The sequence below is a fragment of the Corvus brachyrhynchos genome, unplaced genomic scaffold (assembly GCF_000691975.1).
Source record: "Corvus brachyrhynchos isolate BGI_N302 unplaced genomic scaffold, ASM69197v1 scaffold116, whole genome shotgun sequence".
Classification (NCBI taxonomy): domain Eukaryota; kingdom Metazoa; phylum Chordata; class Aves; order Passeriformes; family Corvidae; genus Corvus; species Corvus brachyrhynchos.
This window is the reverse complement of record NW_008240221.1, coordinates 7262681-7276309: the sequence shown is the minus strand read 5'-3', so window position 1 is coordinate 7276309 and position 13629 is coordinate 7262681. Positions and strand designations below refer to the sequence as shown.

The window sequence follows — 13629 nt, the reverse complement described above, 5'->3', positions numbered from 1 at the left end:
CTGAACACAGGGGTCAATTATATATTGATAAATTTTGTTCAGAATTTATGGGTTTTTTTTTAGTTTGTTGTCAATTATTTTTGCAGGCTGATCCAAGGAAGGTGATTCAGATGGTCACAAGGCATGTTACTCAGTATGCCCATGCAGACTGGCCTCAAGAAGTCTCCAGTTGGATAAATCAGCTGCATTACTACAATGAACGACTAATGGACTTAACTCAAGCTAAGACTCTGCAAGGGCTTGGCAAAGGAGTGGATGTGCAGAGATTTACAGCAGATGCACAGTACAAGAGAGAAACAATACTAGGATTGGCAGAGTAAGTAACGTCTATTAGGTTTGTTTTCTCTATTTTAGAATGGAATAGCTTTAAGCTTTAAATTAGAAGAGTAAATTGAAAGTAGTGCTGACCTTTAGAAAGATAATTTACTTGCTTTACAGTTTTACACTGTAATGCTGCTACAGTTGGAGCTTTTTCTATGTATCTGCTCTACTTAAATGAAATGTTGCTCAAATAAATGGATCTGTAACTTCTAATTGAATCCATAACCCTTCATTTACTCTCTGCTAATATTAGGGTATAGGTTTTGCACCAGTCTTGGTGAAACACCAACAAAATACATACAAAGTGTGCCTATGCTGGAGCTTTCAGTGAGGACTCCTTTGGCAGTCCTCAGGCGAAGAGTGACAGACAGTCAGGGCTGGGCATGAAAAGGGGTGTGTAAATAAAAATGTTAGAAGATCGTTTGCGAGGTAATGGACAATTTTTTTCAGCTTTTCATTGTGCAACAGCTGCTTGTTTTTGTTGTTATCTTGGCAATGAATAAATTGCTAATTATTGTTCTTCATTTATATGGTATCATTTCCTTAAACCACCATTGCCTTAGGGTGCCACTGCATGCCACTTTTAGACAGGAAGGGAGGATTGTGGTATAGCTTATAAAATTCCAGGAGGAATGCATACCATTAGTTCCAAGAGCCACTCCAGATTTGTATGATTGACTGGATTATTTTGCAGCTAAACCATTCATACCATCTTCCTCTTTCACTGAATCGCAGAATGGTTGAGCTTTGAAGGGGCTTCTGGGGGTCATCTTGCCCAACGTCCCTGCTCAAGTAGAGCCACCTCGTGTATTCACATTAAATACATTTTAAAGAAGTTGTTCATGACAGGCCTATTAGGAAGTAATTACACACAGATAGTGTTTTTCTTGGAATTATCCTGAAGAGAAAAAACCCAACCCAACCAAACTGAAACCAAAACCCCAAAATCCCAGCAGTAGCCTTAATAGTATTGCTTCTATGCCAGCCTGAAAACAAGAACCATTCGTCTCTATTTGAACCATACTATACTGGCTTAGTAAAAATCAGTATGAAGTTAACTTTAGGCTTTCATATTTTACCATGTTGTCCATCTATTGTTTTGTCAAAGGGATTATGCAATAACAGAAAAGCATTTTTTTAATATTTTAGGACAGAGTGAGCTGGACACCTTCACACCTTTTAGTCTACAAATACTAAGAGTGTTTCTGTCTGTGAACTTCTAGAAAGAGCTTTGAGGATTTATATACCAGTTGTGCTAAAACACTGTATGTATTGCAACAAAATCAGATAAATCCTAACTGTGACAAGTTACATCCCTCATCACTTTGTAATTGAAATGAAATGAAAACTGAAATTTTTGCCTTAGCACAGGGTTGAATAGAAGCTGCCACTGAGAACCAGAGTGTTTGGTGGAGTAGGTTCCTGTCTTTGGAATATCTCTGTCATTTGTTTATTTCTTCTATTTTTTTTTTCTCAAATGGAGCACCAAGTATAAGTAAATGCAGAAAGACACACTTAATGTATGTTTATTTAAAGTTTTTTCTATGTTCTTGTTTTATGAAAAAAAAATTAAAAAGAAGAAATCTTGAGTTTTCTAACGTAAGGATTTATTTTCATGTCATGTCTCATAGGGCTTAACATAACTTTTCTTTCATGTCTCTCCTCTACCAGAACACTTGAAGAAAATGTCTATAAAATTGCTATTTCTTTGGCTCAGCGATACAGTGTTCCACTTTGGGAAGTTTACATGACCCATCTGGAATTTTTATTCACTGACAGTGGGTAAGTTGTCTCCTCTGCAAATGCACATACAATTCTGTTACACAGAAATAAATGCTAAGGTGTGACAGAAATGAATTATATTGGAGGTGGAGTTTGGGTTGTGTGTTCATTTGTCTTGTGTTGGGATAGTATGGGAATTTTTGTCTTTTCCACGTAATGCTTCTGTAACCAGCTGTGAAAACTGGTGTTGCAGGCAAGGTTAAAAGTCCGTATGTGTCTTATTGTTCTTCATAGTACTCAAGGACTTTTGTTTCAGTATGCAGGTTTCCACAACTTTCAATATTTAGTTCTCTCTTCCAGTAGCAACTTCTCTTGTAGTTACTGCTACAGTCCTTGTAATATGTTCTGAAACATGATAGTTTCTCTATTTTTTAAGAGTTTTGATATTTATTGACCTCTATTCTACAGAATAGTAGAGGAAATAAATATATTGGAGCTTCCTATTCACATTGTGCATCTGTTCATTTCAGCTTCATTTTTTGATAGAAGCACGCTTTTTCTTTTAAGAATGTTGTACTGAAACTGTTCTAGCCTACAAGATTATGGCAGACCAGACCTGGCACTGGTCTGGCATAAGGGGAGGGTGGCTCCGGGGCCTTTATTTGTTAATTAATATATTTATTTTAACCTCTGACATCTTGTCACTCAGGCACTTTTTGCCTACTGAAAGATGAATAAACCCATTTGATAGAAGACCAAGCTACTTGCCTGAATAGCACATGCAGATGACAGTGATATAGAACTCCCTGTGTAATGCAGCTGTTCTTCTCTACTGTTCTGTCAGACATGATCAAATTAATTTGGTTTGTTTCGAGTGTTAAATTCTTAAAACACCTTTGGCTTGCAGCAGTGTTTGTACCTCTCTTAACATTAACTATTAATTTAAAAGGATTAAAACATTTTATAAAACATGAGGATTAAAAAACAAAACCTGGTGAATTATCTGGAGAAGATGAAATAATGTTCTGAGATTTTCTTTGCCTCCTCCAGAAAATAGAGAAGCCATCTAGAAGTCTCCTCTAAATTTTGATGCTGCTAAATTATTTACTGCTTAAAACAAAACAGACAGGATATAAACATGGCAACAACGGGGTGAATGTGAAAGAGCCAGCTGCCTTCTCTGGGAATAGAATATTACCTAAAGTGTTTTGCAGCAGTTTTCTATCATTTTCTTTGTTCTTGTCCTCCGTGAGTTAGTATTCATAGAATGGTGAAATCACTGAAGTACAGAGTAACCATATTTTCCCTAGTGAAATTCAAAAATGTCTTGAAAATTGATGTATAATAGCATAATATGCTGGTGAGCATGCTTTTGTTGTATCATAATCTCATTTTAAAATTGATTGACAGCATATGACCATTACAGTATATTTTAATCTTGGGATTATGGCATTAATAATACATGTTTCATTATGCATTCATTCTGAACTGAAAAGTTTATTCTAAGACTTAATCTCTTTAACCAAATTCGCAGTATTTCTATAAGCCACTTTACATAAGGAGAAGCTTAGAAGAGCTTCATAGTTCGTATTAACATGGTTTGTTTTAACTATTTCTTTGATTACTTGATGACAAAGAAATATTACATGGTTTTTTGTGGAATATGAGTCTGAAAAATCATTCAGAATGACATTTTTTAAAAATTAAAAAGAAATGTTATTATCTCTTTTGAAGAATCTGATCACATTTGATTATCAAAACTGTATAAAATGCAATTTATGATTTCAGCAACATGAAATTGTTTGCCTATCACAGAACCTCCAGAATCTCTCTGAACAACACCATAAACTCTTCCTATCCACAATCAGCCCTGCCCTAAAAACACAGCAAACATCTGCCAATCCTGTTCATATAATATAATGCTCAACTAGCCTTTAGTTTGAACTTTGGGTATGAACACAAAAAAAAATAGTCAGATCACACTCTTGAAATACATCAGATCCAAGTCTCTGTTTTGCCTGATATGAAGAGTGAATGGTGCTTTATTTCCATTAATACCATACTTGTTTTCATTCATATTGTAGAAAAATGAACAAATAAGAAGGATGTATAGAATTAAAATAGTGCTTGCAAGGGTAACAATCTTGGGGAAGGTTGTAGATATAAAAATAACTCAAAAATATCTTATTCTCCCTAGGAAATCAGTTAATTTTTAAACTGAGAAGGTTGTGTTTGTGGTATTTGCTGTAACAGGATCATCTTTAGGAATGAAACAGAGGCATTTTACTTGGATATTAAAGAGAAACACTAACTTATAGCATGTATACTTGGGGGGAAAAATGATGAAATTCTAATTTCATCAGTTTTAAAGGTAGAGGAAAAATCAAGTGGTATTAGAAGACATCAGATTTCCAAATGAAATGTACTATCTAACGTGCCATATGATTGGACTCTGGGGAGACATGAGGTAGGAACCATCTGTAGGTTACTTCTTTCGTCAGATTTAGGTAAATCTTTAAGTTGAGAAAGATATAAACTTAAGATGATATGCACTCATTTTTCTCCCAGCTGAGGGAAAAAGGAGTGATTATCTTTTATGTAGTCGGCTGGAGATGTCTGAACTCATACTGTGAAAGAGCTAATGTATTCTTTTCAAAAGATTCAGGAAAGAATTTCCTGAAGCAGTGGGACTGACTGAGATCAACCCAAAGCTTGCTGATATTTTCATAAGCTTTCGTGGATGACAATTTGAGAAGCAATGTGGGAAAGTGTCAAAGTGTCCTAAGCATGAATAATAGTGTCAAATAGATTAATTGCTGGGCAAGAGCCAATTTTCAGTGATAATATCTCTCAAGGTATGCACAGGTACTCATCAACTACAGAAAATAGAATGTAATGGATTGGGAAAACTTCTAACTGGGCAATAGGATCTTTGAGCATCATTCAGCCACAAGTGGTTGGTTGGTTTGCTTAATAAAGTCTTCCTTTACACATACCTTGGATGTATGTTTCCTTTTACATATAGCTATACTCACAGATGTGAAATCCTGCTTTGAATTCCACTTCAGTATTCGTAACCCTTAATCTGCATGTCAATCCAAGTCAACAGATAACAGGATCAGGAAATAAGAGTTGCTTAGCTTTTGTTTATAGAGCATACAATTATCTAAATATTTGTGAGCGGGACCTTAAAGAGAGGAAAGGATTGTCCTGTCTCCCAGGTGTGCACCTGTAAGAGTCTTTCATGGCACATCCAGGCCTTTAAGTAAAAGTTATTTCTAAACACAGGTTATCGACACTGGAAATAGAAGAAAGAGCACAAAGTCTTGGTCTGTTTGAGACTTTGAAAACCAGTCCTGAAACCTTCCATGAACACATGGTTAAATATGTTTACCCAAGTATTGAAGGCCAGGATCACCAGCGGTTGCTTTACTATTTTACACTCCTGGAAAACTGTGGTTGCTCAGAAGTGGTAAATCATACTCTTAAACCTGAAACTCACATCCGACTCCTGAAAAAATTCAAAGCAGTTGCACCAGGTAGGAAAGTACCTGTTCATTTTCTTCGTTGCTGTATTTATTGTTCTGTTATGTAAGTATTGACATGATTATCCTTAGATAGTTTATGTTTTCCAGGTAATTGTTTTTTTCTGTGAGCATAGGAGATGAATACAGTTAATATAGGTGTAAGTTCCTTCTCTTTGTTTTACTGAAAATATATTTGATCACAGCAAGAACAAACTAGTTAAGAACAGGTTTCTCTTAGTGATGCAAGTTTAAATGAGAAGTATCAAGTTCCTAGAGTATGATTTTTAACACTACAAGTTTAACATGAATATTCTCCAAGGACTTAAGACAATTTACCTTTCAAGAGTCTGAATTAAAGAATATATTAGGGACGTTATGCGTTTTGTGTGTTTGTTTGTCTTAAAGAGGATAATTTTATGTTGTGTTTTACCCTTGATGTCACCTTTTGCCTTTCCAGAATTACAGCATTGTTTGTAGTCCTACATTTTCAGACAATTACTGTAAAATACACTGCTGCTAAGGACTCTGAAATTTTGAATACTACTTTCAATTTGCTTGTTAGTTGGGTACTATCTTGAATTTTAGTTGTACAACTCCAAATCCAGTTTCAGAATGAAAAATACACATTGTATGGCATTACCTCCTATGGGGATGAATTAATTGTTCAACATTGGAACCTCATGTGTATTGTACACTAACTGTGCCACAGAGTTTAAAGAGATAGTGCATATGAATTCATGTATTGCAATAAGAAAAAAGTCAATAATTTTTTTGGAGAGGAGGGATAACCTTCAGTTCTTACTGATGTTATTCAACACTCAAGTTCTGTGATGCTTGCCAAAGAAAATTCAGCCAAGAAGTTACTATTTACCTTCAAAGCTAGTAAAGAAAATGTCCTGGGACTATATGTCAGACATTAATTAGTCAGTTTGTGTGGTAAAAAATTAAATCTTTGTATTACACCCCCAATCAAAATTCTCAGTGTTCAGCATAGTTTAGAGATAGGAGTCAAGGAACAACGTCTAAGTGTTTGTAGAGGTTGTAGGCTTGAAGTATATGAATAAGAACATGGCAATAGAAGTCAGTTATCTTAGGAATTATATGCAAAGAAAATAAAATAGTATCATTGATAGAAATACTTTTGGTTTTGCTAGATTAATTTGCAAGGATGTTCTTCCTCTAGGAACCAGAGTAGTAACATGACTCTTGATTATATGAATATTGATGTAAATGGATCTACATGTCCTATGTCTAGCTGACCTTATTTAGTTTATTTGTAGTTAGTGCCTTGCAATTTTTGCTAAGTGGTAAGTACCAGCTGTTCCATGATCAGAATATATTTTAAATTAGTGAAGATTTATGCCTTGACTTGCATGAGATTTTCTAGGGTTTATATTTAAGTTCTAGCCTGATTCTATATACTATATGTATGTTCTTGCTTCTTTGAGAATCTGCTTTTTTTAGGTTTTGTCATAGAATCACAGAACAACTGGGGTTGGAACGGACTTTAGAGATCATCCAGTTCCAAATCTCCTGCCATGGACAGGGACACCTTCCACTAGACCAGGTTGCTCAGAGCCCCATCCAGTCTGGCCTTGAACAATTAACAATTCCAGGGATGGAGCAGCCACAACTTCTCTGGGCAGCCTGTTCCAGTGACTCACCACCCTCACAGTGAAGGATGTCTTCCATATATCTAATCTAAATCTACCTTCTTTCAGTGTAAACCCATTCCCCCTTGTTGGATTGATACATAATGTTAAAATATTTGCCATGGATTGACAGATTTCACATGCACCAGGACATCGTAAAATCCCAGTCTGTCAGTATATATGTTTGTAAAAGGTGATGGGCTAGAGTCTTTTTAGTTTTGCTGATACTGGTGTATTCATTGTTTAATGTGTAATTGTGGAGTGTAAGTAGTTTTAATTATGAGTAACTTTTACCTCTTTCTCCCTCTGTCACTAGGTCTTAATTACAAAAAACTAACAGATGAAAATGAAAACCCTCTGGAAACACTGGAGCCCATCCTTACAAGTCAAAATATCTTATCTATTTCCAAACTGGCTCCCAGAATTCCTAAAAAAGATGGTGGCATGCTGTCACCAAGTTCTATTTACGCTGTGTGGTTGCAAAAACTTTTTTGGAATGGCGATCACCATCTCATTAAAAAAATACCAGAAACTATGGATGAGTGGCTACATGCATATGATATGTGTTCGAAATACTTTGATAGACTTGATCCAGATGATGTTGTTACTTTCATGGATGAAATTACTTTTTCTTCTGAAGCTGTCACAAAGGTAAGCAGATATGTTTTAAGAATTTTAGTCCTCATGTGAAGCATATAGGATATGAGTTCAATACAGTATCAAGAAGAAAGTCTTAGTAAATGTTTTATTTTTCATTTTGCAGTATTTAAAGATAAATTTGTAAGCCTACCTTGCTGTGCCAACCTCTTCTTTTTATGATTGCCAGTATAAAAAAAGGGGGATTTTTATTCAGTTAGGGGAGTTAGCTCTGTGGATATGTGAGTTTTGATGGAACCCCAAAGTCCCTGTGTTCTTATTCAACAGAGACTAAGATACTGTGTATTTCATAGAGTCCTAGAGTGGTTTGGGTTGGAAGAGACCTTAAAGACCATCTGGTTCCATCCTCCTTGCCATGGTGGGTTTCTGCATTTCTTCCATTTATCTAATCTATATATACCTATAATCTAGGGCACATATATATATAATCTACATATACCGGTAATCTAATCTACATAATACTTTATAATATATATAAACCTCCCTCTTTCATTTAAAGCCATCCCCCTTGTCCTACCACTACATGCCCTTTGGAAAGCCCTCATGCAGGACTCCTTCAGGTGCTTGAGGGCTGCTCTGAGGTCTTCCCAGAGCCTTCTCCTCTCTTTACTGAACAGTCCCAACTCTCTCAGACTGTCTTCATAGGAGAGGTGGCTCCAGCTCTCTGAGTATCTTTGTGGTCTTCTCTGGGCTCAGTCAGTCCCACTGTCCCTGTCTTTGACATAGATGTTAAACAGTGCCAGTCCCAATACCTACCCCTGAAGAATGCCACTTGTCAGCTCTCCATTTGAACACTGAGCCCTTAATGCAGCTCCCTGCACGCAGCCAAGCCAGCCAATTCTTTATCCACTAAGTGGTCCATCTGTCATATCCATCTCTCCAGTTTGTATTTCATGTCGAACAGTGTCAAATGCTTCGCACCAATCCAGGAATATGACGCCAGTTGCTCTGTCTTCATCCACCAATTCTGCAACCCTGTCATAGAAGGCCACCAGATTTGTCAGGCATGATATGCCCTTAGTGAAGCTTGCTTTTATCACCAATACACCTACAGAAGCTTTTCTTGTAGCCCTTGGGGTTCCTGGTAAGATTTAGTTCTAGCAGTGCTTGAGCTTTCCTAACCAATGCCTGGATGCTCAGACAGTTCCTCCGTCTGCCTCACAGGGTACCTGTCCTTTCTTCCACCCTCTGTAGGCTTTCTTTTTGGTGTTTGGAGTCTTTTCCAGGAGCTCCTTGTGCATCCGTGCAGGCCTCCTAGCGTTTTTCCCGACATCTTGTTTCTTGGTATACCTTACTCCTGACCTTGGAGGAGGCAATCCTTCAATATCAGCCAGCATTCTTGGGTCCCTCTTTGCTTATCCCATGGTACTCTACCAGGCAAATCCCTGAAGATGCCAGAGTCTGCTCTCCTGAAGTCCAGAGTAGTGAACTGGAGGGGTTTTCAGCCACTGGGAGCTGGCAGAAGGGGGTTTTACCCCTTGCGTACCGACACAAAGAAGCCCGGAGGTCAACACTGAAACCCATCTGGAAGGCGGCACTCAGTGCCCAACACACAATGAAAATGGGGCAGAGCTCCTCATCCAAAAGGGGCTGGATCTTCCTGTCGCTGTTAAGCAGGCACGCAGGCGAAGGCAAAGGAGTAAAGAGAGGGGACTCTCCGTAACTATTCCACACAGGTTTATTCCTCTGACATGACACAGATGAAGAGGCCAATTGGTGGGAGGGTCCAGGGATCTTATACTGGGTACGGAATAGGTGGGGGAAGGGATCTCAGCCAATGGGATAGAGACAAGCAGGTGGGATTGACAGGAAAGGAACCAATGGGAACAACACATAGGAGGGACTCAGGGAAGGATTCAATGGGGTGTTGAGGAACCAAGAACTTTCTAGAACTAATCCATATTAAAGAAGGAAAATGAATATACATAACTTCATACATAAAGCAAGACAACAAAGTATTACCCAATCAGGGGAAAACATGCGAAAGGCAAAACAAGGGAATCATGGGTTCTCACCGTGACTGACCACCACAGCTGGTTGTCTGAGTTCTCCTCAGGACAAAGAGTAGCTGCAGCCACCTGCACCGCTATGGGGAACTTGCTGTGTACCGTCCTTGCTGCACTAAGGATTTTCATGGCCACTGCAGCTCAGTCTGCTCTTGAGCTTCACACTCCCCTCCAGCCCGCCCTTGTTGGTGAGAACAAGTTCCAGCATAGCACCTCTCCTAGTTGGTTCTGGCATCACTTGGAGAAGGACGTTGTCATGAGTGCATTCCAGGAACCTCCTGGATTGCCTGTGCCATTGTGTTGTCCGTCCACCAGATATTGTGGTGGTTGTATTTATTTATTTGTGCTCATCCTAAAATTCATTGTTCCACAGGCTTGTGCTTAGTACCAGGCTTTTGCATGCAGACTAAGATGTTCCACAGAGAAAGTATTCTGGCCCAATGCATGTGGTCTCTAAGCAGCGTAATAATATAAATTATAATCTGTCGTAATCTCCATCTGGCTGAAAGCGTGGTTTTGAAAGAACGTACTTTTATGTGTGTAACATATCTTACCAGATCTGGAGTTTCTTTTTGCCCAGTGAAACCTACTTGCAAGGATATTTCTAGCATAAACTTTTACCCATGGTTTCTTACGTATCTTTACTGTGATGCACAAAAGAGAAATGAGATTTTGTAGATAATTGCCTTATTAAAAGATCTGGAGATCTTCACTAACTTTATCTGAAATGAAAAGGTGATAGAGAAAGTGTTCTTCAGGGCGTTTTGTGTGTATCTTCTTTAGTTTGATTTGTGACAATTTTTCTGAGATATTTATTCACCATGTTTAATGAGGTAAATTTCAGGTTTTTTCCCTCTTTAATTACTGTTTTAATGTTCCCACAATATTAGTATAGGGTTATTAGAACCCATCTAACTTGTATCTATAACAGAATTTGGTGAAAAAAATGGGAAGATAAGAAGCTTTGTCAGCACAAAATTTGTGCTGTGATCTGACTGTCACAGTAGAACAAAATGTTTATCTCTAGGTCCATCAGCTGTCTCTGAAGCCTTTTTATCAGAACTACTGTCTTGGCTTAGGTGTTTTGATCCCTTTTATCTCATCTCATAATGTTACTTTTTCATGCTTATGAGCAAAGATTGAGGTTTGTCCTGAGATTTTAATTGCAAGACTTGACCCTGGACTGAGGTAGCAAGGTCATGACTTGTCTAAAGATGAGAAGGAAATACTGACTTTACTGATCCTTTTCAAGTAGAATTGTACAATGAGAAATTGTCATCGTAGACGCTGGAAACTTATCTCTGAGGTCTCTTTTCTCTACCTTTCATCTGAAAAATGCTTCATACATAAAAGCTGCCTTTTGGCTTGCACCTGTTACTTAAATCATAAGTGTTTTGACGCTGCCTTGGTCATGTGCTCACTCTTTTAATCTCTAATTCAGTGCTTTCTTCCCAGCCCAGTTCTATGGCCAAATACTTTATTATATCAGTTTCCTATTCCTGTAACAGATGCACATTTAGGTATTTCACAGAAGTGCTGATTCTTAGTCAGAATGCAAAAAACCATAGTCATTATCAAGAAATAATTTGTGCTGTCATGGAGACAACTGAGCTTTCTCACATAGAGGAAATTTGAGAGGAAGCTTACAGTGAGATAGTGAAGTGGGTTTTTTAGGAGTGGTGAGAGGTGTATTGGCAAAAAACCCCAAAAACCAAATGTTGCATGCCCTCTCAGCTCTCTTCCACTCTTTCAAAATGTCAGAAGGGGAAGGTGGGAAAGGAGAGAGAGAGTAGTCAGGGAGATGATGAGATGCACTCCACTGTTATTCTTGTGGAACAGTATCTCCATTGAAAAACCCCTTTTGGTCAGAAACAATTGAGAAAAGTCTCAAGTGCTAAGGGGCAGTGGGACGTTGGCTACATAGCAGTGTAGGCTACATGAGTTCAGCTTCAGAGGTACCATTGCTGTTGTCACCATGCAGGAACTTAAAAAACAGACATCAGAATGTCTCCTGCTGTTCAGTATGTCAGTAGAAGTAAGGGGAGGCAGGGATGGGCCAGCAAAGCAGTAGGCAGCTGTTTCTACTTGTGTGTCACTTGGATATGGCAGAGAACCCAGGAGCCGAATGTGTAATTATGCAAAAGGGAATGAAAACACAGGGGTTTAGTGCTGGCTTCTGCAACTTCTTGTTCTTCCTGAGAAAGACAGGAATGTGATAGGCTTTGACAGGGGCCCTCTTAGTCACGTCTTTCCTTCCGCATCCTCTTTGTTTTAGCTTTCTCATGAATTGGGCCAGCAGTGACTGAATGAGAAGGTGGATGAATGAGCAGTGCTTGACTGGGCAAAGGGATTGAGAAAATGTCTAAATTGGAGAAATGGACGAGGAGTTTGCATTTATGAAAAGGCAACTAACATTGTTACACTGACTGTAGTTCAGGATGTGATGCAGTTTTAGGTACTTTCAGCTCTAAGAGGCCAGAGATTCTTTTGTCCCATGTTTCTTGCAATCAGTCGAAATGAGTTACCACCTGGAAGATGAGATTCAGTTCCCAGGTCCTAAGGGTTCATGGAAGGGTGACATTGTGTGGTGGGAACTGAGTGATGCATCATAGTGGGACTTCAGTAAATCATAGACTCAAAGTAACATGGTTAATGTAGTTGAAGAAGGTAAAGATTGATGCCATTTTTTTTTTTTGTGTTTGTGGTAAATGAAACAGGCAAAGACCTTAAGTCTTTGTCAGTACCTTCCTCACACATTGAAGGACTGAAGTATTGATCCCTTGACCACAGAGGCTTGCTGCTGCAAGCAGTTGAGAAGGTTCCTGCTTGTGGCACTTCTAGTCAGAAATGCTTTTAACTCTGTATAACTATTTAAGTCTTTCTGACTAAATAATAAGTCATTCTACCTCAATAGTGTTAAGAATAGGCTATTTGCGTGTATGGAACAGATTGCTTCCTGTATGGGAGAAATTCCAGATATTCATTGGAATGACTGCATATATTTTTGCATGCGTTTTGAATCTGTCACCTTTTTTCCCAGCAGCTCTGTTTGCTTTTAAATAATACTGATGTCATAGATTCTTAATTATAGCAATGATCATACCAGCTTTTTGTTGTGATGATTTCCCATTTGTTCCTGTTTCTGTGATCTTTGTGAAGCATTTTAGATAATTTGTGGATTTAATTTTTTTATTATTCCTTCATTGCCAGCATTTTGTTCATTGTGTCAGAGAGCTGGTTATGTCTTCAAAGAGCCATCTGTTTCAGAGCTCATAGGTCATTGCCCTGATGGTTTTTTGATCAACCAAAAAAAGCCTAGCACAACAAAAGCACAACAAAAACACAACTGAAAACAATCTTTTTTAATCACTGTGTTTTCATTATTATACACTACAAATGTAGATTGGCACAATATGTTGATTAGGAAGAAAAGGCTACAGCATCAGATAGGAAAAGCAGAGTATAAAGCAGTGGTATCATCAGTCAGGTCTTCTGTAGAGAAAGAGAAGCTGAAATTTTCCTTACATGGGTACTTTCTTGCAGCCTTCTGTAGACTCGGCCACATTCCTTCAGACAACAGCTGATGACATTTTTTTGTTTAACATTCCATCTTTAATAACTTCTTTTCCAAATTCTGATTAAAAAGAAATTCTCTTGCAACTTAGTGATTTTAGTTGAAAGGTTGACTTATTTTCTCTGAGTCAGTAATACTCTTTTGACCATTTTCTTTTCTTTTTTGCTTTT

At 38.0% G+C, this 13629-nt stretch overlaps 1 protein-coding gene across 1 annotated transcript in view; it reads left to right on the top strand.

Moving 5' to 3' along the window:
* Positions 1–13629, top strand: part of NBAS (neuroblastoma amplified sequence) — a 162236-nt gene that overhangs the window by 94422 nt on the left and 54185 nt on the right. The window contains 4 exon segments of the mRNA XM_008641788.2: positions 87–316; positions 1993–2103; positions 5332–5582; positions 7539–7873. Coding sequence (XP_008640010.1) covers positions 87–316; positions 1993–2103; positions 5332–5582; positions 7539–7873 — 927 coding nt within the window.